Source organism: Malus sylvestris, chromosome 12 (genome assembly GCF_916048215.2).
Source record: "Malus sylvestris chromosome 12, drMalSylv7.2, whole genome shotgun sequence".
In the NCBI taxonomy this organism is placed as follows: domain Eukaryota; kingdom Viridiplantae; phylum Streptophyta; class Magnoliopsida; order Rosales; family Rosaceae; genus Malus; species Malus sylvestris.
Genome location: NC_062271.1, coordinates 13,944,264 through 13,968,276, shown reverse-complemented (window position 1 = coordinate 13,968,276; position 24,013 = coordinate 13,944,264). Strand labels below are relative to the sequence as shown.

At 38.9% G+C, this 24,013-nt stretch overlaps 2 protein-coding genes across 4 annotated transcripts in view; one reads left to right on the top strand and one right to left on the bottom strand.

The window, feature by feature from the left end:
* The window catches only part of LOC126592041 (uncharacterized), a 79,916-nt gene extending 56,688 nt beyond the window's left edge, over positions 1-23,228 (bottom strand). Inside the window, exons 1-2 of one of the 2 annotated variants that reach the window (XR_007612577.1) lie at positions 22,425-23,228; positions 18,907-20,037 (exon numbers count right to left, since the gene is read on the bottom strand). The gene's annotated coding sequence lies outside the window, so the exon portion shown is untranslated. Of the gene's footprint in view, positions 1-18,906; positions 20,038-22,424 lie in introns of those variants that run through there. The other variant, XM_050257804.1, reaches the window with a different exon arrangement.
* On the top strand, positions 1,698-10,784 carry LOC126592031 (transcription elongation factor SPT6 homolog). 2 transcript variants are annotated; one of them, XM_050257784.1, is made up of 17 exons: positions 1,698-1,892; positions 2,005-2,103; positions 2,647-2,773; positions 3,082-3,157; positions 3,290-3,437; positions 3,532-3,664; positions 3,792-4,038; positions 4,122-4,307; positions 4,394-4,519; positions 4,610-4,996; positions 5,076-5,186; positions 5,279-6,058; positions 6,265-6,406; positions 6,486-7,645; positions 7,986-8,195; positions 8,625-9,120; positions 10,023-10,784. In XM_050257784.1, exons 1-17 carry the CDS (start codon positions 1,862-1,864, stop codon positions 10,511-10,513), a joined length of 4,950 nt encoding a protein of 1,649 aa, XP_050113741.1. In that variant the 5' UTR covers positions 1,698-1,861; the 3' UTR covers positions 10,514-10,784. The 2 variants fall into 2 exon arrangements, with proteins under 2 accessions (XP_050113741.1, XP_050113740.1); XM_050257783.1 differs by having other exon boundaries at positions 2,644-2,773.
* Positions 23,229-24,013: the final 785 nt, after the last annotated feature.

Here is a 24,013-nt window from a genome sequence, read left to right as displayed (position 1 = left end):
CGTCTGCTAGGTAGTATGGCCTGCGGTACTTATGTCCGTTGACCCAATACGTAACTCTTTGTGCTTTTTCTTGCAGGACATCATTGAACATTGGGGATTGGGTAAGGACATTAAGGTCGTTTTGAATCCCTAGAACACCGAAAAAGGTGTGCCAAATCCATGTATCAAGTGATGTCACCGCCTCTTAAATGATACTTTTTGCTCATTTTTTGTCCCCATAAGCTCCTTGCCATGCACTTGAACAAATTTTCCAGGTCTAGTGCATATAGTCGATGCTTCCAATCATCCTAGGAAAACCTCGCATCTCGTCCTTCTTTAGAAGCCTTTGCAAGTCCATCTCAGTAGGTTTTCAGAGGTACTCTGCGGTGTAAAGAGATTCAATTGTAAAGCAAAACCTCACCAGGGACTTAAGAATGGTTGATTTCCCCATCCTCGTTATCTTATCCACTTGGTCTGCAGATGCTCCATATGCAAGCATCCGCAAGACACAATAATTTTTTGCTCAAGAAAGAGACCTATAACACCAAAAGCATAATTCTTTGGCACAAAGTAAGAATCATGGTTGCAAACAACAATCATGATTTTGTTGAACAAATGTCGTTCCATTGTAAAACAACGTCTAAAGTACGTATCAGGAAATGCGCTATTACAGACAAAATAATTGTCCAAGAGATCTGTACCTCATTGTTGTCTGCTTCTATCAAGGTTTGCGGAACGGCTGGGCCTGTAGATCTGAGCCACAACTTGGATGACTCGATGGGAATGTGAGGTTCTTTGGCTTCTTGCTTCGTCATTTCTCATTCTACGCTCATCATCGTCTTTGTCTTCCATCTCATTTTGGGCCACCTGGGGATTGAACATTTATTCCCCTTACTTAAACAATTCTTTCTCTTGCTCCTCGATTTCCCACAACATCCTTGAAGAAGAAGACATTGTAAGAAGGAAGCAGAAACTATGAATAATGATAGAGATTTTGATTTTGGTGAAGAAAGAAGCAAAAAAACTATGAATAATGATAGAGATTTTGATTTTGGTGTGTGATTTCTGGTTTTGGATGGTGGGTTATATGGAGGAAAAAGAAATGATTAGGTTGTAGATAATGTCATATGGCATGCTGTTATTCGTAAAAATTTGATCGAAATATATCCTCAAAGATTGTCTTCAGATTGTGACACGTGGCGTGATATGATTGGTTAAAAATCTTATTGGAAATCTATCCTCATCGATTCTGAAAAGGTAACGACACATAGCACGAGAGTATTAGATAAATATCTTATCGAAATCTATCACAAAAAATTGTCTTATCGGATAATGACACGTGGCGTAACGAGAACGATTAAAAATCTTATCTAAAATTACAAATAAAATTATTTTGTATTATTAAATAAAAAATATTAATATTTTATTACCTAATTACTATGACTATTCAGTGTAGGGATGAAAATGCAAAAGTTAATTACTGTTCATCGGAGGTATTCAATAAGGGGCTATCCACACATCATATTTTATTTTTCACATACCCCTTAATAATTTATGTCTGTTGATCTTCTTCAATTCATCATATCCGAGCTAAAAATTAAAAAAATGCGTAAGAAGTAAAATGAAGTCCCATTCAATAATGACTTTGCCCCCTGGGCCTTTGAAACGCTGAAGTTGCTCTTTAGACGTATGCACGCCAGACAAACACAAGGCAAGTGACGACTACTCAGTCATATTTCTTCTTGGTGCTCAGAACTTGAAAGACCTGTGAGACTGACCGACTCTCTCAAAAAAAGGAAAACACCACTCTCCCTCTCCATTTCTACTGAATCTTCGCTGCCCTAACCCTAACCTTAATCTCTCTCTTCCTTTCACCACAACCATGGGCAAAGCTGTTGTCTCTGACGAAGAAGGTGACCCACCCGCATTTCCATTTCTACTTCTCTCCTCCCTTTTGGGTAAAAATTAGCCCTAACCATAGTCCTAACGCCCTTTCTCATACTTTTTTTGGTTCAATCTGTTCAGATGAGGTCGAGCTCGACGAGGACGACAGGGAACCTCTTCACGGCGATGCTGTCGATGACCAGGATGGCGGCGGCGACGAGGACGAGGACGAGGAAGAAGGTACGGCCTTCAATTTTTTTCATCCGTTTGTTAAATGCATGTGGTTGTTTGCTAGGGGTTCAATTTTTCAGTTCTATAGTGAATAATTGGTGGTTGGGGGTGTCGATGGTGGGATTAGGTTTGGATTAGGGTTTCCTTGCTCGAACTAGGGTTTCTTTTTGTTTGAAAAGATTGGACTTTTTTTTTTTTTTTTTTCTGATGAAATATATGGGAGAAATGTGTGGGAAAGGGAAAGCAACTGGTTCGTTTAACTGTCCAATGTACTGATGATTGTTTCGTGGCAGTTCTATCGATTTTTTCCCCTGTGTACAAGTTGGCCATCTCGTTTATGTCACTTGGAATTGTCTTTGCAATGCTTCATCATTTGCTTATACTTCCTCTTTTCCATATTTATTTTATGGTTCATTTATTTTGTTATGTTTTCCCATACTGTCGTAGTATTTAAATTTGTACGGTGTTCATGTACTACGGAGAGTCAATTTTAGTGTGTTTTTTAGATTTGCTGAATATGTAACATATCATCATTTATTCATTTTCCAGAAGGGCCAGATGAATATGAGAAGGATGATTTTATAGTAGATGATGTAGACGAAGACGAGGAGCAAGAGGAGGAAGAAGAGAGAGCAGACAGTGATGAAGAGCGGCAGAGGAAGAAAAAAAGAAAGAAAAAGTGAGTTTTCTGTCTTCTGAGCTATTATCTCTTTTAAAGTCTAGCTTTTAGTGGTGAAATTGTTAGAAAAACAAAAACTCTGGCTTGTTTTGGATGCCACCTTGGATCAACAGTATTATTTATTTTAATTGGTCACTGAAAAGAATGCATCAGTTTTTTGGGTATGAGAGTGTTTTTCTTCTTGCTGTTTTCAGATGATGGTAAATGCACTGCCAATTGTTGCATTCATCATTGTCGTCATCTTCTTTTAGCATTAAACAGAGGGTTAGTTATCATTTTGTAACCTCTTTTCCTCTCTATTTTTCTAGAGAGGAGTATGTCCTTGATGAAGATGACTATGAGCTCCTTGAGGACAATAATGTAATTGCACCCCGAAGGAAGGCTGTAAGTATTGTTCATATTTTCTTATATCTTTTTTTAATGTGAAACTTGTGCGTTTCTTTCTTACTCAATGTAAATAGTTCATGATTTGGAGTGTTCGTTTTCTTTTTTTTTTTTTGTTCAAACATTTTTCAGGGGAAATTTAAGCGTCTGAAAAAAGCTCAGAGGCATGGTGTGGGGGAGCCTGGTGAATTTTCTGACGAGGAGGAGTTTGATGGTAGTGGTAAAGGTGGAAGAACTGCAGAGGAGAAACTTGAGCGCAGCTTATTTGGTCATGATGAAGGTATATCTGTCTATGCATGTGTAGAACTCAACTTGTAGAATAATGAGAGTAAAATTTGGTTCATTGTTAATGCTTATAAACTATAACCCTATAGGTACTCCATTTGAGGATATTGTTGAAGAGGAGGAACCAGAAGAAGCAGAAGATGATGGAGAAGTTGGTGAAGAGGATGAAATGGCAGACTTTATAGTTGATGAAGAGTTTGATGAGACTGGGACTCTTGTGAGGTATTTCTCTGCTGTGTTCGCATGCCTGTGCTTGAGCTTTTTTGTTTTTGTTTTTGTTTTCAACTGAATTTTCTAATAATTTGAATAATTGACTCTTTTGTTTTTTGGTTGTTAATTCCTTGTTTAGACAGAGGAAGCTTAAGAGAAAAAAGTCCAGGCAGGCACCAGGAGTATCATCAGATGCTTTGCAGGAAGCTCATGACATATTTGGTGATGTTGATGAATTACTACAGCTCCGTAAGCAAGGTTTGGATTCCAGTGAATGGAGGGAAAGGAAGCTTGAGGATGAATTTGAACCAATTATTCTTTCTGAAAAGTATATGACAGAGAAGGATGACCAGATTCGGGAGCTTGATGTTCCGGAAAGAGTGCAGGTTCTTTTCATTCGCCCTTTGTTAATATACTGTAATTTCAGATTTCATGTCACATCAGCTGTATTTTATTCGTTTCTGTGTAGGTATACGAGGAAAGCACTGGTTCTTTTCCACTGGATGGAATTAGTATAGACGATGAGAGTACCTGGATATATGATCAAATTGCAAGTGGTACAATACCTTTGTTTAGCAAGCCAGGCTTGGCGAATTCTATAAGCAGGGAAGATATCAACAGATTTTTGGACTTGCATCATGTGCAGAAGCTGGACGTTAGTATTCTGATTAGTGTTTGTCTAGTTCTGTTTATTTATCGGAAATTTATTCTATTAATCTGTCATACTCAACTTGTTTTCAGATTCCTTATATTGCTATGTATCGGAAAGAGGATTGCCTTAGTTTATTGAAAGATCCTGAACATCTTGAATTGGAAGATGTAAATCAGAATGAAAATGAGAAATCATCTGGGCTAAAGTGGCACAAGGTACTCGCCATTGACTACTAAATGTGTTGTTGGTATAAGATTGAAGATGAACAAGCAATATGTTGAAACTGTTTCCTTTTTTCTACATAGGTACTTTGGAATATTCAGGACTTAGACAGAAAATGGCTGCTGCTTCAGAAACGAAAAAGTGCTTTGCAATCTTACTACAATAAGCGATTTGAGGAAGAATCCCGACGTATATATGATGAGAGCAGACTTACATTGAATCAACAACTTTTTGAGTCAATCATGAAGTCGCTCAAGGCTGCAGAATCGGAGAGAGAGGTTGATGATGTTGACACCAAGTTTAACTTGCATTTCCCTCCAGGTGAGGCTGGAGTGGATGAGGGACAATATAAGAGGCCCAAGAGGAAATCTCTTTACAGTGTCTGCAGTAAGGCTGGCCTGTGGGAAGTTGCAAGCAAATTTGGTTATAGCTCTGAGCAGTTTGGACTGCAATTATCTCTAGAAAAAATGGTAAGTCTGGTTTGTCTTCCAGTTTTCAATGTCTAGTCTAAATAGAGAGACACGAGGTTCATAGTTCATTTGATTGTAGAGAATGGATGAGTTGGAGGATGCGAAGGAGACACCGGAGGAGATGGCGTCGAACTTCACATGTGCAATGTTTGAGACACCTCAAGCTGTGCTCAAAGGGGCTAGGCATATGGTATGCATTAACAGTTTTGTAGTTTATAGAAATGCCCGTTCAAATGATGTTTTCTTGTAAGTTGTCTGATGTTCTTTTATGGCTTGTTTCAGGCAGCTGTTGAGATAAGTTGTGAGCCGTGTGTCAGGAAGTATGTTCGATGCAACTACTTGGATACCGTTGAGTTATCGACAAGCCCCACACCTGCTGGAAATGCGGCAATAGATGCTTTTCATCAGTTCTCTGGCGTGAAGTGGTTGCAAAGAAAGCCATTAAATAAATTTGAGGATGCACAATGGCTGCTTATCCAGAAGGCTGAGGAGGAGAAGCTTCTTCAGGTTACTATTAAGTTGCCAGACGACAGACTAAATAAGTTGATCAGCGACTTTAATGAGTACTATCTTAGTGATGGTGTCAGTAAGTCTGCACAACTATGGAATGAGCAACGGAAGTTGATATTGCAGGATGCTCTTTTTAGTTTTCTTCTTCCTTCAATGGAGAAAGAAGCAAGATCGCTGTTGACCAGTAGAGCAAAAAACTGGTTACTCATGGAATATGGAAAGGTTTTGTGGAATAAAGTCTCAGTGAGACCATACCAAAGGAAGGAAAATGATAATAGCTCGGACGATGAACCTGCACCTAGGGTTATGGCTTGCTGCTGGGGCCCTGGGAAGCCAGCAACCACTTTTGTGATGTTAGATTCATCTGGGGAGATTCTAGATGTACTTTACACGGGGTCCCTCACTTTACGCTCTCATAATGTTAATGATCAGCAACGAAAGAAAAATGATCAAGAACGTGTTCTGAAGTTCATGACTGATCATCAACCACAAGTCGCCGTCCTAGGAGCTGTTAACTTGTCTTGTGTTCGCCTAAAAGATGATATTTATGAGGTATGTGTTGCTATAGTATTGATATCTTTTAACTGATATAGCGTCCTAGTGCAACTAGTCTGATGAAGTCGGGAGATGGGTTTACTTTTGTTGTTTTTGATCTATGTGTTATTCATCTATGGATTGTCATCTTTTTTTTTTTCCTATTTCAAAATCTACGTATATTACACATGATGCTTATTTTGTTCAACTCTTGCCATTATCAGATAATTTTTAAGATGGTGGAGGAAAATCCTAGAGATGTTGGCCATGATATGGATGGTTTAAGCATTGTATATGGGGATGAATCTTTGGCCCGCCTGTATGAAAATTCTCGGATTTCATCTGATCAGCTACCTGCACAACAAGGTATAAATTTTTCCCACGCTCCAATTCATATCTTATTTTCTCTTAAAGATGTCTTGATGTTATTTTCTTATATTGTCAGGAATTGTCAAGAGGGCTGTGGCTCTTGGGCGTAATCTTCAAAATCCATTGGCAATGGTTGCCACACTTTGTGGACCAGGAAGAGAAATCTTATCTTGGAAACTCAATCCTTTTGAGAACTTTCTCACTCCAGATGAGAAGTATGTGATGGTTGAACAGGTCATGGTAGATGTCACGAACCAGGTAGGCCTTGATATCAATTTGGCTATAAGCCATGAATGGTTATTTGCACCTTTGCAATTCATTTCTGGGCTTGGACCTAGAAAGGCGGCATCTTTGCAGAGATCATTGGTAAGATCTGGTGCAATATTTACTCGAAAGGATTTGGTGAACCCACACGGGCTTGGTAGAAAGGTATTTGTTAATGCATCCGGTTTCTTACGTGTTCGGCGGAGTGGATTGGCTGCTAGCAGCAGCCAATATATTGATCTGTTGGATGATACGAGAATTCATCCAGAATACTATATAATTGCGCAAGACTTGGCCAAAGATGTTTATGATGTGGATGGTAACAACGATGATGAGGATTTGGAGATGGCTATAGAACACGTCCGGGATCGACCTAGTTATCTAAAAAACCTTGATGTTGAAGCTTATGCTAAAAGTAAAAAGCTTGAGAATAAGATACAAACATTTTATGATATAAGGAGAGAATTAATACAGGGTTTTCAGGATTTGCGTAAACAATATGAAGAACCAAGCCAGGATGAAGAATTCTATATGATTTCAGGTGAAACCGAGGATACCCTTGCTGAAGGTAGAATTGTACAGGCTACAGTTCGCAGGGTGCAAGGTCAGAGGGCAATCTGTGCTCTTGAATCTGGATTAACTGGCATGCTTATGAAAGAAGATTATTCAGATGATTCAAGAGATATGGAATTGTCTGACAGACTGAATGAGGGCGACATTCTCACTTGCAAGATCAAATCCATTCAAAAGAATAGGTATCAAGTTTTCCTAAGTTGTAGAGAGAGTGAGATGAGAAATAACCGTTATCAGAACACTCAGAATCTTGATACCTATTACCATGAAGACCGAAGAAGCCTACAGAGTGAGCAAGATAAAGCTCATAAGGAGAAAGAGCTTGCAAAGAAGCATTTCAAGCCAAGGATGATTGTTCATCCTCGCTTCCAAAATATAACTGCAGATGAAGCAATGAAGGTATGCTGTTAAGAATGCTTTTTATTTTTTTGATATCTGATGTTTATATTTATGTGTTAGGTTGATTTGAATTTTTTAACTGTAATTGGTTGTTAGTCATATTAACTAATGCAAAATCATGTTATATTATGTGTTCTATGTGCCTTTGTGTTATACTATGCATCAACATGTAAGCCTCTGGGAGTTAAAGGAGGTTTAACCAAATTTGAATATTAAGATTTTTATATTTACTTAGTATTCGTAGTGGATCAGTTGGTCTTTGAATTATGTACTGTTCATTTACATGGTATTCCCAGAACCATTCACCTTATAAAATGGTGTCATTTGTAATGTTTAACAGTTCTTGTCTGATAAGGATCCTGGGGAAAGTATCATTCGTCCCAGTTCCCGCGGGCCTTCGTATTTAACCTTGACTCTCAAGGTTTATGATGGAGTATATGCTCACAAAGACATTGTTGAAGGTGGAAAGGATCATAAGGATATCACGAGCTTACTCCGCATTGGGAAGACTTTGAAAATTGGGGAGGACACTTTTGAGGATTTGGATGAGGTCAGTATTTTTTGTCAGAAAGTAGGATATATTTGTTGTCTTACTTTTCTCTCACTTTACTACTAATGGAGGTTAATTGTTTTCTTCTAAATTTCGTTAACTAATGAAATTGCCTTTTATACAATATGTAATGCTTGAATCGTTAATGGTTACGAGTTTGGGACAGAAATCACAAATTTTGTGCTATATTGCATCATGAAATGTTGTTTCAGATATTGAACTAGCTCAATATAATCTTAACAAAGGGTTCTTAGAAATATTTGAACTTTTATCCGTGTCTTGTTCTGAGACAAAATTTTTTATCACATGCTTGTTCTGTCTAGATAAAGGTGGTGTGTCCTGATGTTGAGGAATAGAAATGTAATGGCACACTATGGAAGTGAGTACAGAACAGAATACTGATGTGCATGTTGACCAACTTAAATGCAGGTAATGGATCGTTATGTTGATCCCTTGGTAGCTCACTTGAAGGCAATTCTAAATTATCGCAAGTTCAGGAAGGGAACAAAACAAGAAGTCGACGAACTTTTGAAGATTGAGAAATTGGAGTATCCTATGAGGATAGTTTATTCTTTTGGGATATCGCATGAACATCCAGGCACTTTCATCCTGACCTATATACGGAGTACAAATCCACACCATGAGTATGTTGGTCTATATCCAAAGGGATTCAAATTCAGAAAAAGGATGTTTGAAGACATTGATCGGCTTTTAGCATATTTTCAGCGCCATATTGATGACCCTCAGCATGAGTCAGGACCATCTATTAGATCAGTCGCTGCTATGGTGCCGATGCGAAGCCCTGCAGCTGGGGGTTCTTCAGGGGCATCTGTGGGCAGTGGCTGGGGTGGATCAACTAATGAGGGTGGTTGGAGAGGCCAGTCTTTTGATGGGGATCGGTCATCTACACCGAGTTCACGAACAGGTGATGTCGACTTAAAGAAATCGCCTATGGATTTTCAACTTCTATGTTTGATGAATATCAAAATTTGCTTGGTTGCATGGGTTTAACTGTTTTCTAGATTTCACTTGAGTGCTGCTAAGATCTACCTTATATAGTTTTTAGCATATAAACAAATCCCTGTTTCTTTTACTGTGACGCAAGCTGGCTGGAAGCTGATCTAGAGCTTTCGAAGTCTTTCCTGGCGGGGATGCTTTTGACTTTTGGAACCTCTGATGGATTAATTATCTTCGAAAAATAGGAAACACGTTATAAACACTGGAATCTGGGCCACATACAATGTGTGCTATTAAATTTGCCTCTAGTTTTCTTGTGAATTATAGTTGCCATTTTTCCTGGCAGTTTAGGCGTCTGTAAGCCCTTTGAGTAGAATTGCAATACTAAATAAAGAATTAAAAGCTACTAATTTAATTGGTCTTCATGTTTCCACACATACCATGAACAATTTGACTGGAACGTTCATTCTACTCTTGTAATGGGGACTACCCTTAACAGAGGCTTATTTCTGCATGATATGGCCGGCTGGGTGGAAAACTTGGACACATGTTCATTGTTCTCTGCCATATATGAAAATGGCTAGGATTTTTTTAGTTCTCATCTTCAGTCAGCTGATTGCTTTGTGTGTTTTGTTTTACTATTGTACTCACTTCGATGGAATTTTGATGGCGTGTTTGGTTCTGTTGTATGTCTCTTTGATGTAGTACAAATACGCACTGGTCATGTTGGTCTTGTTTTATCCTTTCTTTAGTGACACCAAACTCATAGAATTCATCGCTTAATACTTCTTGTCCCATCTGATTCTTGCTTCCTTTGTCAAGAGACTTGCGATTTTCTATTGACTTATTTTTAATGTTTTAACTTGACAGGTCGAAGTGATCATAGAAATGGTGGTAGTCGGGATGGGCATCCAAGCGGCCTACCTAGACCATATGGTGGTCGTGGTCGTGGTCGAGGAGCATATAACAACAGAGGAAATAGCACTGGCAATGAGAGGCAGGATTCTGGTTATGATGCTCCTGCGTGGGGTTCAGATTCCAAGGATGGGGATGATGGTTTGGGCAATTTTCCAGGTGCAAAGATCCAGAACTCACCTGGAAGGGAAGCTTTCCCTGGTGGTTGGGGTGCTGGTGGAAGTGGGAGTGGAGGTGGTGGCAGTAGCTGGGGCGGTGGAGCTGGCTCCAGTGGAAATGATGCATGGGGCGGTGCTGCTGATAATGGGACTTCAGGATGGGGTTCTGACGCCAAGAAAAAAGGTTCCGGTGATGGAGATTCGGGATGGGGTTCCGAACCGAAAAAAAGTACACAGTCTCAATCTGGAAACAGATGGTCTGGAACTGACGGCGGTGGCGGTTGGTGAAGGGGACAACTATATTTTGTAATTGCCACTAGTAACAGTTTACAACTACCGGCTGCTGTGCTGATGGATGGTTTAAGCAGCTGCTGTATGTTGCTGAAGCCCCATGACCTTTCTCCTGACTTGTTTCGGCCTTTGGTAGGGTCAGTTTTAGCGTTATGCAAACTATATTAAGAAGTTTCTGCTGCGGCAAACAATTGTAACGGATATAACTATGCTCTGCTGCCTTGTACCTTTCTCTATTATTATTAGTATATTATCATTATTGTTATTATTATTATTACTACCACCACTACTAGATGAAGCACACGCTTATGTGTGTGTAAATATAATAAATAAATAAACGCATGGAAGAGAAATATGAGATAAACCCTTGAGAGTGTGTAAGAGGTTCGACTTTTTATTTTTTAAAGTTTAAAATTAGAGACTGATGACTTCTAAGGTAAGAGAAGAATAAAATATAGCAAAATGATATTACTGCTCATGATTTTACTTTGTGAAAGAAGACCAAATCATTTTTTTGTTGTTTAGATTACTGGGTGAAGCATATATACTGCGTAAATATAAAATTTTAAAATGAGAAAAATGTTATATGTGTTTTAAAACGAAAAAAATGTTATATGTGTTGTAAAATCAACAGTGTGTGCAGTGGAATAAATAAACAAGAAATAAAATTTACGAGGTTCCTCTACAATCAATGTGACTGGAGTTCATCCTCGGGGCAACAGCAGTGTTTTTATTATAATATGTGTTGATGCACAAAATCAATGTTGATGCATAAAATCAGCGAGGACTTTGGTACAACAGAAAATGTTAAGTTTGTGACCTTCGCTAGATTGCTCCGATCATTAGTGTGGATAAGTATGTAAATGGATAGAGACAGGGAAGTAAACACAAGATGTACGTGGTTCACCCATATTGGCTACGTCCACAGAGTAGAGGAGTTCTCATTAATTGTGAAGGGTTTACACAAGTACATAAGTTCAAGCTCTCTTTTAGTGAGTACTAGTGAATGATTTAGTACAAATGACATTTAGAAATATTATGGGAGAATGATCTCCTTTTATAGAAGAGAGTTTCTAGTTTTGTTCTGACATTGACACGTGTCGTGTTGTGATTGGCTTCCGATGTTGACACGTGTCGCGCTATGATTGACTTCTGATGTCGACACTTGTCGCGCTGTGATTAGCCTCCTGGTTGGAGGGAAACTCTTCTAGGTCCTTGACGATATAACGTTGACCAGTACTTGATAGTTTTGGGATTGGTCAAATATGGTACAAACAGTGCTCCCCTAAGTTCCCGAGTGAGGGAAACTCCTCGGTTGGGGACTTGCAAGATCCAAGCTATTGAGTAATCATGAAACTTCTAAGTACCGAAGTGTGGTATCATTTTCACTTGCCTTATATGTCTCATATGTAGATGTGACATCTTCTCTGGAAGTACTTTTCCTCTATCCAGGGATGATATCTTTAATCGATGAAGATGTACAAGGTAATGTATCAATTTCACTTGAAGCTTACTTGTAGTTTCGGGCTTGGTCAAGTGCAATACAAACCCTATAGTAGGAGTCCCCCAAGTCACCAAGCTAGGAGATTTGCCGAAGGAGGTAACAGACAAGGTAAGCAATCAAACTTCCAAGCAAGCAACTTGGATTGGAGGTTTGACTTCGGCTTCCGGTTGATTGTTCCCATTCTTCTTGTGTCGTAAACAGCAACAAGGATAAGAAGAAACAAATGGAGAAGAGATGATATGAGATACTTTTGCTTTTGAAGAAGTAACTTTCCACAGGCTTATTCTTGAACTGGGCTGGAGGGTTTTTTGGTTTCCTCCAGAGTATAAGGCCGACTCAAGAATTTGAGGGTCAAAACAAGTTCATCAAATCTAGAGTACATTCAACCCTGATGATATGAGATACTTTTGCTGTTGACAAAGTAGTGGATGTATCGGCACGTGTTCTGTTACGCTTGTCTCCACATGCTTCCTTGTATCCTTCTCACTTGCCCTATCTGTTCCTCAGACAGATGTGGTATCTTCTTTGGAAGCATAAGATGTTGAAAATGAGTACTCGAGAGCAATGTCAGGTAAGTAATCAGGCAAGGGGTTCCAGGCAGTCAGTTCTTGACTAGAAGCTTGATTCCAAGTGCTGACTGATTGCTCTCTTTCTCTTTGTCTTACAGGTAAGAACAAGGCCAAAGGAAAAAAAAAGGGAAAAAGCATGATATGGGATACTCTTGCTTTTAACCCTGATGATATAAGATACTCTTGCTATGGTGTGGCTTGTTTGCAAAGGTATTATCGGGATGAAAATAAGCTGAGTATTTCGAGAGACTCTACTGAGAGTGCCCTCTCAGATGTGAAGAAAAGTTAAGCATTTTTTTTATTTGCAGGACTGTCTGGTTGTGGAGGATGGAGGTCGACATATATATGAGTCTCCCTAACAACATGTAGTAGTGCTATTCCTTTACCCTTCTCACTCCCAAAGATAACAGACTGCTTTCCAAACGGTCTGATGAGTTGGCTGTTAAGGATTATCTAGCTCTCATTGTTCAGTGTGCAGGTTATGTGTCTAATATGGCCCAACGCCTATTTGCTCGAACCAGCCAAATTGAATCATTGGCGGCTGAAGTGATAAGTCTCAAACAGGAGATCAGAGGGCTCAAGCATGAGAATAAACAGTTGCACAGGCTCGCACATGACTATGCTACAAACATGAAAAGGAAGCTCGACCAGCTGCAGGAATCTGATGGTCAAATTTTACTTGATCATCAAAGGTTTGTGGGTTTGTTCCAAAGGCATTTATTGTCTTCGTCTTCTGGGGCTGTATCGCATAATGAAGCTCCAAATGATCAACCTTTGGTGCCTCCTCCTTCTGAGGTTCTGCCTAGTACTGAGGCTCCGAATAATCACCCTCTGGTGCCTCCACTTTCTAGGGCTCTGCCGACTGCTGAGACTTCTCCTGAGCAACCTTTGTGAAGGCTCCCTCTTGTTTGTTTATTTTGATTCATGTATATGTACATATTTGTAACTTATCGTAGATATCAATAAACAAGCTTTGCTTCATTTCAACGTATTGTGTTAAATACACCAAGGCCTTTTTCACTAAGTTCTTTGAATTTTTCCTTTTGTTGAATCTTGTATGTTGAAGCTTTGTGAGTGAAGCATGTAGGTTGAGGTAGTGCTCCTTTAATTTCTCGAGTGAGGAAAACTTCTCGGTTGGAGACTTGAAAAAATCCAAGTCACTAAGTGGTCGTGAGACTTCCTAGTATCAAGGTGTAGTAGCATATGGTAGGAGTCGCCCAAGTCTCCGGTTGAGGGAGTTGACGAATGAGGTGTCTTGCTAGTAGCCAAGTTTCCAAAGTAACAAAACTTCACCATTTTCCTTTCTAAGTGGTAGCCCAAAACTCCTCATTCATATATATTTGTTATGAAAGTTGTTAGGTCCAAAGAAGATGAGGCCTAGGCAATTTGTTTTTTTTGTTTTTATTTTGAATTTTCGAATTTTCGAATTTCTGAATTTTAAAATTTTTTGAATTTCCAAATATATATATATATATATATATATATATATATATATATATTTAAGCTTTATAGGTGAAGCTTTGTACGTGAAGCTTTGAGGTTGAAGATTTGTTGGGTACCATTGATTTTGCTTCACACTATCTTGATCAAGATAGTGTGAAGCCTTTGTAGGTGAAGCTTTGTAGCTGAAGCTTTTGTAGGTGAAGCTTTTGTGGTGGGTGAAGCTTTTGTGGTGGGGAAGCTTTTGTGGGTGAAGCTTTGTGGTGGGAGAAACTTTTGTGGGTGACGTTTTTGTTGGTGAAGCTTTTGTAGGTGAAGCTTTTGTGGTGGGTGAAGCTTTTGTAGGTGAAGCTTTTGTGGTGGGTGAAGCTTTTGTTGGCCATATGAACCATCACAACCACCACAACAATCTGCCCAATTCAATTCAGGTACGTCTTTGGATAATGATATGTTTAATAAGTTACTCACCTCTTTGAACCAGGAAGTAGAAAATCGAAACAAAGAGATGCAAAATCAAGCCAAGAAGACGGGTGAATTGGAGAAGCAAATTGGGCAGATTATGGAGTTCATGGCACAAATTCAAGAGCAAAGTGAACTCTCCAACTCAACTATTGAAAATTTGAAGGAAAATTTTGAAATCCATGATGCTATCACTTTGGGAAGTGCTATGGAGGTTGGAGGGGAACCCAAGACATCCAAACCAAGTCAAAACATGAATGAACAGCTGCTGCTTGAAGAAGAGGAGAATAACAAGGCCACGGCAAGGGAAGAACCACCCTTGCCGCAACCCCATATGCCCTCTATGCCGTCCACTACAACCAAGGTAAGCCTAAATTCAATTTGTCCTTATTCCTTGCAGGATCATGCAATCCAAGGAAGAAGAGGGTGGGAAAGGCATCTTTGAAACCTTTCCAAAGAATCAAGAGCAAGAAGTGGATGGGGAATGTCCAGAATTCATCAAAGAAGATACACTTGAGACGAAAATTCCCAAAGAAGTTGGATTTTATGACACGGGAAAAGTCACAACTCTCAAAACACCAAATCTGGCTAAGTCCCATATCCCTGCAACCTTCAAAGATGTGGTGTTCGTAATTGAGTTTGTGTTGGAGCAAGCAAGTAAGCCATCTTCTCCAACTTCGATTTTATTATATACTAACTTGCTGATTTTGATGATTCAGGCACCTACACTAGAATTTAAACCATTGCCGGATCACGTCAAGTATCACCTTCCATTCAAGGATCAATTCCATGCTATGGGCCCTATCCAAGTTTAGAAGGAAGTTTCGTCCGGCTGGAAGACGTTAAAGCAAGCGCTTCTTGGGAGGTAACCCATGTATTCAAATGAGGAAGATTTTTGAATCGCTTCACAATCAATTTTGCGTTTCTAAAAACCTTCCCTTTTCTGCATTTTATTTTGCCATGATTGTCATTTTTATTTGTTGCTTGTTTAATTGTTTTTGGTGTGGGTTTATTTTTGAAACATTGATAGATATGCAAGGTATTTTTACATTCATTTTCATGAAAAAAAAGGAACATTAAGCAGAAAATACAAGAGGAAGCCTTCACAAAGGCTGCTTAGGAGAAGTCTCAGTAGTCGGCGGAGCCTCAGCAGTCGGCGGAGCCCCAGAAGGAGGAGGCATCGGAGGTTGATCATTTGGAGCTTCATTACGCGGTACAGCCCCAGAAGACGAAGGCAAATGTTGTTGGAACAAACCCACAAACCTCTGATGATCAAGTAAAATCTGACCATCAGATTTTTGCATCTGGTCAATCTTCCTCTTCATGTTTGTAGCATAGTTATGTGCGAGCTTGTGCAACTGTTTATTCTCATGCTTGAGCCCTCTAATCTCCTGTTTGAGACTTATCACTTCAGCCGCCAACGATTCAACTTGACGGGTTCGAGCAAATAAGAGCTGGGGCATATTAGACACAGAACCTGCACACTGCACACTGAGAGCCAGAGAATCCTTAACAGCCAACTCATCAGACCGTTTGGAAAGCAGTCTGTTATCTTTGGGAGTGACAAGGTTCCGGGCCACCACCGCAGCGGTCATATCATTCTTCATCACCGAATCTCTAACAATAAGAGGACCAGTAGGGGATATGAATGATGGGCGCCGTATGTTGTCTGGAGAAGGCATGGCTGCCTCTTCACCAAGGTTCAAGTCAAAACAACGGTCGGAGGGGCCAAACATTTTCAAAGGTGTTGAAGAAAGAAAAGGTCGGACAAGTCAAGATCGTAGAAGTGCAAAAAGGGAGTTTCTATAGGCAGAAATTCAAGTGTGCTTTGAAACGTACCGCGCGCCTCTATAAAAACCAACACTCGACGGGATTTCAGAGATCGAAGAGGCGAGCTCAAATATCGAAGAGGCCAATTCAAAAATCGAAGAGGCGCTAGCTTTCTCAAAAGCTGGGCTTGCTCAGAAACCACGGGCCAATCTTCTTTTCCAGATTTGTCTGCACTTGTCACATGCAACCTCTGCACTCGACGGAGCTTAGAACTCGAAGAGGCGAGCTCAGAACTCGAAGAGGCAAGCTCAGAACTCGAAGAGGCAAGCTCAGAAATCGGAGAGGCATCTGCTTTTCCAGACGTGTCAGCATCTATCATATGCACACTCAGCTTTGCGGAAATCACGGGTAGTTTGTCGAAGCGCCGATTCCAGATATCGAAGAGGCACTTGCTTTTATAGACGTGTCAGCGCCTATCACATGCACACTCAGCTTTGCGGAAATCACGGGCAGTTTGTTGAAGCGCCGATTCCAGTAATCGAAGAGGCACTTGCTTTTCCAGACGTGTTAGCTCCTGTCACATGCACACTCAGCCTTGCGGAAATTACGGGCAATCTGTCGAAGATTTCTTGTGAAGTAGAAGGCACGTGAAGTTTACTGTTAAATTATCCAACGGTTGCCGACAAAAGTGAAAGAATAATACCGTTTATTAATTTCTATAAATGTCAACCTTCACCTTCCATTGCAAGGTAGACATACATAACCTTTCTTCATCTCCGAGAATGCCTTCCCAACAAAGCCTCTCGAGTCATTCAGTGTTCCTCATTCCTTGGGGTACCTCTGCAAACAACTCATCCAAAGCAAAAGCATTTCATATCATGAAGGTTGAAAGCAAGAGTATCTTATATCATGCTTTCTCCCTGTCTTTCTCCTTGTCGTTGTTTTCATCTGCGGGATAAGGAGAAAGAGAGCAATCATCCAGCACATGGTATCAATCTTCCGATCTGGAACTGACTGCCTGGAACCCCTTCCTGATTGCTTACCTAGCCTTGCTCTCGAGTACTCATCTTTAACATTTTATGATTCCTCTTCGTCTACCATATCTGCTTGGGGAACAGATAAGGGAATTGAAAATGATACCTCGAAGCATGTGGAGACAATGTGCTAATTCATCCTCAGCTAGGGACAAGGAGAAAGAAAGCAAATGGTGGGCACTTGGAAAGATTGAAGAAAGAAACTGACCATCACCTCTACCTCGTGCCTGCCTGCCGTATAGAAGAAACAAGCAGAAAAGAATGCAAACTGCACAATCAAATCAACCCAGCAGAAGGAGTCTGATTTGAAACCAAGGAACTCTGATATTACTCGCTTAGAATTCCAAACCAGTTCGAGATCAAAGCTGTGGAAAGTCGCCAAGATCATCTATCTCCAAAACCAGATTTGCGTTCTTAAACTCTACTCTGTCTGGTTTTTACTTTACCATACTTGTCATGTTTATTTGTCAGTTGTTTGTTTGCTTGTTTTTGTGTGAGTTTATGCTTGAAACATTGAGGACAATGTTTGATTTAAGTGTGTGTGGGGGGGGGGGGGTAACCAAGTTGTTTTGCATGAAATTCGTAGGAGTTTATCACCCATTACTTCTAGTGTTGTTCCTTGCTGTTTTTAAGCTATTTTGGAGTGTTGTAGTGTGTTTTGACATAAAAATCCGAAAATCTCATAAAAATTTGAAAAATTGTTTTGAAAAACCCAAAAAGAGTTTGATGCGTAGAATAACTAAACACACAAATTAACCCTCTTGTTGACAATTGTAGTATGGATAAGTAGAGATCGTTCTTAAACCGGGGATTAGGAGGGATTGCTAAAACACTCTAAACTGACTCAAATCTGTAAAACAAAGTTTAAAATACTAAACTAGACTCAAAGAATGCAAAACTAATATCTAAAACACTAAAACAAACCAAAAGACTCAAAACAGCAAACAAACACTCAAAACTGCCTAAAAACCACTTTCTGGGCAGTTTTGGGACTCTAACACAATTTGGACGAATTTTGGTTTCCTAATGACCTAAAACACCTAAAAACATATTCTAAGACAAGTTCTAAGTAATATGACTTAAAGAAATAAGGTGGGGTTGATTTTGGACGAAAATAATTAAAACAAAGCAAGAACAAAGTAAACAGATTTTAAGACAAAGTTAAGTAAATTGATGGGTGATAGATCAACTAGAGGGTTCTTCTCCACACATGATACACTTGCATTCAACTTTGATTTCCAATTGTTTCTTTCGATGAATTATGAATCTCAACGCCCTAGGTTAACTGTGATAGCACTTTTTTAACCTTCAAGTTTTCCTAAAGTTAGTGAATTGGATGGGAATGCACATGCAACAACTCAAAACATTCTCTAAAAGTTCCTTACGTGAAAAGCACAATAAAGATACAATCAAAGATCATTAAGCGTCATGAAAACTATAAGCATTGACGAGGCAATTGTTACTATGAAAAGCATGAAACGTTTGCCAAGAATTCACTTAACACGATCGTTTATAAGCGACCTCCACTACTTGCAAACATAAAGTTGTAACTATTAGGTGAAACTTCCTTATGTTTTAGCTTCAAATTCCTGCATGAAAACTAAGTTGGCCATCTTAATTAACACACAAAAATAAGTCATCAATCAAACGGTTAAGCAAATTGCATTCACAATTCATGAAATAAATTCATCTTGCAAGCATAATCATGGTATTGAATAACCCCCTAGCCAAAAAGGCTTAGTTCCTCATGTTCACAAAACAAAGGAAAACAGATTTATACATTATAAATATAAGAAAGAGAACACCTAAATATTCCAACGATTCGATGTTGAACGACTAGAATCTCCAAGTACTTCTTCTTCCTCTCCTTTGCTGCGGCACAGGGACTATGGGCAGGTTCTTGGGTTCTTGGATGATGTAGAATGGATGGAGGATGTATGGAAGTGTTTAGGGTTGATGGGTGGTGCGGCTAGGGTGGTTTTGGATCAGAAAATATGGTGAATGGTGAAGGAATGGGGCTGTTGAAGGTGGTGTTCAGTTTCTGGCGTGAATGGTTATTTTCTGGATGAATGGGAATGTTTGTGGCTGCACACACATGTTTATTTAAAGGGATTAGGAAATTAAAAACCCTAGGCTAATTAGGTAAACAGAAATTTAAGTCAAAAGCTTCTAGAAATAGGAAATCAAATCAGAAATTAAAGGAAATTGCAAGGGATATGCGGCAAGGAGATAAAAACACAAAAGGTATGTGTTTTAATGTCTAAAATCAGGAAAGAGCCCTCTCCCTTGCACGGCAAGGAAAAGGAAAGGGTAAGGGGGGTGCAGCACTTGTCCAAAAGATTTCTAGGGCCTTTGTTTTGTGTCCTAGAATGCATATGAAGTCTTCAAAGTGGCTGGAACATAAGGACTTTTAGAATTAGGAAAGGTCAAACCAAAATAGGAAACCTTGGCTTAACTTTCCTACTTCAAGTAGGAATCTTTGTTGGAGTAGGAATCCTTGTTCTTCTAGGAATCCTCATGTGATTAGGAATCCATCTTCAATTAGGAATCCCTCGTTGATTAGGAATCCTTCTTCGATTAGGAATCCTTCTTCGATTAGGAATCCTTCTTCAATTAGGAATCATTCTTCAATTAGGAATCCTAATTTCTTCAAGTCTTCAATTCATCCATTCCTTTTGCTCCAAGCATGTGATAATCATTCCAAGCTCCATTTTGCTCCAAAAGGCTCCGAAATGCATACTTTGCCTTTAGAATATGAAAATACACAAAAGTAACTTTAAACACTAAAATAGCTAACGAAACATAACATAAATGCACGAGAACAAGCCAATTAAGTTGCATAAATATGCTCCTATCAGAGTTGTTTTTGTGTGTTTATTTGTGTCTTAGGGTACCTTCTAACACAATGATGAGGATTTGGTTTTTAATAACATGACTGTTAAAGAGAGTTATAAACATCGATAAAAATTTGATTTACTCTTTGGTGTATGCTTGGTTGTGGTTATAATTTATGAATTCACATGCAATCATAAAGAAAAAAAAATCAGTTTTTGTAACATGCTTGAAGGAACTCAAATGAACGCTACAACCTTGTGAGACTTGATCCTAAACGTTTATTTGGAGAGTTAATAATATGTGCATCATTGTTTTCTAAAGTCGTTGCATGATCTCATTATTCTTTGCTTGGTTGCTACTTAGAAGGCGTTTCCTCATTTAGTTCCAAATGCTAGAACTCATGCCTATTTCATTCAAAGCATGCTATTGATTTGCATAACACATATTCAAGATGAAGTTGTGTAGTGACCACCAAAGCCAAATTGCCGTGCCCCTATTTCATTATGTGTTTAAGTTTAACCCCGTTGAGCCTTGTTAAGCCTATGTTCTTTGTTAACCCACACTATCCTTACCTAGCCTAGTTTTAGGATCATCCATACCCTTTTTCTTGAAGCATAGTAAAGCATGACCTAAAATGAACTCCTTTTTGATCTTGATTTACAGAAAGGAAGTGTGGGGGAAGTGATTCTTATGTGTGTGTGTACCAGAGTCCTTAATAAGGCACGGGTAAAGAAAAAAAAAGTATGAAAAAGAGCTCTAAAATGTTGTTTGTTAAAAAAGGGTCCAAAACATTAAATTGGCCCTAAGTGTTGCATGAATCTTCCCTTTGTATGTAAAAGTTAATTCTGCATTCTAAAGTGAATTCCAAGTGTCTATTTCATTGCTTTGCTTGCTATCGCTTTAAGAACATTTGTTATTCCTATCTTTTCTTTGTTAGCCATTACCCCCAAGCCCTGATACAACTCTTGACTTCAATCTTGAGTGTTGTGCATTTCAATTTGTGGAGTTCGAAATTGGTATGAGCATATGGTGTCACTAGTTCTCGCATCTAAGTAGTAGCATACCATTCATGATATCATATCTAAACATGCTTAATAACTCCAGAAAATTGCTTCCTTTGTTATAACATATGTGAGTCCCAGTCTCTAGTGTAAGGTGTGTAGTTAGAAAATGTGTGTGAAAATAGAGAGTATCTTGCAAGGAATTGAGCAAATTTTCTAAGGCATGTTACTACATTCAAAACATTGTTTTAATTGGTTAATTGTGAACTAGTAAGTAGTGACTGTGATTAAGTTTGTGCTCAAGTGTGAAGATAACCAAAATCTATGGGAATGATGATTTTTAACATGTCATGTGCATTGGAAATGCCTAAGGAAAATGTTGGAAGGTTGATGCGTAAAATTACTTGACACACAAATTAAACCCTCTTTTGACAATTGTAGCAAAGTATGTAAGTAGGGATCGTTCTAAACCGGGGATTAGGAGGGCTTGCTAAAACCTCTAAACTGACTCAAAAACAAAAAGAAACAAAGTTAAAAATGTAAACAAAAGATTTTAAAACAAGAAAGTAAAAGGGGGATTTGAGTTTGGTGAAGTTGAAAGTAAAAACGAATAAACTAAAAACTTAAATAGATTTTAAACAATTTTGGGTTGAATGGATAATGGAAGGCTAGCTAAGGGTTTCATCTCCACACATGTTATACTTGCATACAAAACGATTTCCAATTGCATTTCAATAAACCATGAATTCTCAACGCCCCAAGTTAATTAGGTCCGCTTAAATTAACCTTCAGATTTTCCTAACGTTATTGAATTGGATGATTGCATACGACAACCCAAAACATTCCCCACAAGTCCCCTACATGATTGCATAATAGAGATACAAGCAAGAATCATTAAATTCTATGAAAACCATAAGCATTAACGAAGCACTTGTTACTATGATTGCATGAAACTTATGCCAAGAATTTACTTAACGCGATTGAGATCATCAACCTTTACTACTTGTGAATATAATTCCATAACGATTAGGTGAAATTTCCTTATATCCTAGCATTCAATTTATGCATGATAATTAAGCGTGCACTCTCAACCAACACACACAAATCAATGTAATTCACATAGATAAGTAAATTGAATTCACAACTTATGAAACGCAATTAGAAGTAATCAAATCATAACGCAAGCATAAACATGTATTTCGAATCCCCCCCTAGCCAAGGGGGGGTTTAGTTCCTCATTATTACAAAACAAAGATAAACAAATTTAAACATTGAAAAACAAAGGGAAGAAAGCACCTAAACGTTCCAACGATCCATGTTGGATAGCAAGCGCGTCCAAGGACTTTTCTCCTTCTCCTTGCCGCAACAACAAGGTTGGAATGATGTTGAAGGGTTGGTTATTTGGAGGAATGGATGGGAAGGGGTTTAGATATGTAGGAGAGGCAAGGAAAGGCTTGGAGAATGGTTAATTTCTGGATCATTTGAATGAGGTTGCTGCCATGGTATTTATAGGAAGAGGATGGACATGTTTAATGCAAAAATCTGGTGGAATGAAGTAGGTAAGGCATGGCAAGGTGGAGAATTGTTGGTGAGGGTAGGTTTTGAGTCATCCACTCACATGTCATGGTGAGTTAAGCATTGCATCATCCACTCAAATGTCATGGTGAGTTAAGCATTACATCATCCACTCAAATGTCATAGTGAGATAGGCATTGCATCATCACTAAAAAATCTGGTGGAAGTAAAACAAAGGGAAGGCCACGGCATTGATGAATTTTATGGGGTATGCATGGTTTTGAGTGAAGTTTTGGCCAATCCTTCTAGAAATTTATCCCTTCTTGCAACTTGTATTTGTTTCACCAGATTTTTAGCATGTTCCTAGCCTTTTTTGTCTTCAAATTTGTCCATCCATCTTGCTCATATCATATGTAATCCATTCCAAGCTCAAAACTGCTCCAAAATGCACCAAAATGCACTTTCTTGCTACCTTAGCCCTTTGGACCTACAAACACACGAAAATGGCTTAAAGTACTAAAATAACTAAGAACTAATAACGTAAATGCAAGAAAACTAGTTAACTAAGTCGCATAAATATGCGTCTATCAAAGGTTAGGTTGTGTTTTGTTTGTTTTGTTTTGTTTTGTTTCATTTGTTTTGCTCGAGGACTAGCAAAAGCTATGTGTGGGGGAATTTGATAGGAGCATATTTATGCAACTTAGTTAGCTTGTTTCTTGGCATTTACTTAGTTTAATTCTAGTTATTTTAGTACTTTAAGCTATTTTCGTGTGTTTGTAGGTTCAAAAAAAAAAAGTTAGCAACAAAGTGCTATTTGGAGCATTTTGGAGCATTTTTGGGCCAAGATTGGATAGTGCAAGCATGGAGACATGAGGATGGACGTTTTTGAAGATTTGAAGGCTAGAAATCAGCATGTGTGTGTGCAAGTGTGTTGACCTACAACTACAAACATCCATCCACTACACCCATTACATCCACTTATTACCACAACACTCACCCACTACACCCATTACATCCACTCATTACCAAACACTCACCCACTACACCCATTACATCCACTCATTACCACAACATACACCACTACCACCTTAATTAGATGGTGGTCCTCTCCCTAGCCTATAAATACATCCACCCTTCACCATAACAAGGGGAGGAGATCCATCCAAAGACACATTCAGCCATTCCCTTCCATATATCCATACGCATCCATCAAACCACACCTTGTGCCGTAACAAAGAGAAGAAGGAGGACCCTTGGACGTGCTTGCCATTCAAGTTGGATTGTTGGAGTGTTTTTAGGTGTTTTCATTCTTTTGTTTTCAATGTCTAAATTTGTTTATCTTTGCTTTGTGAGTATGAGGAACTAAACCC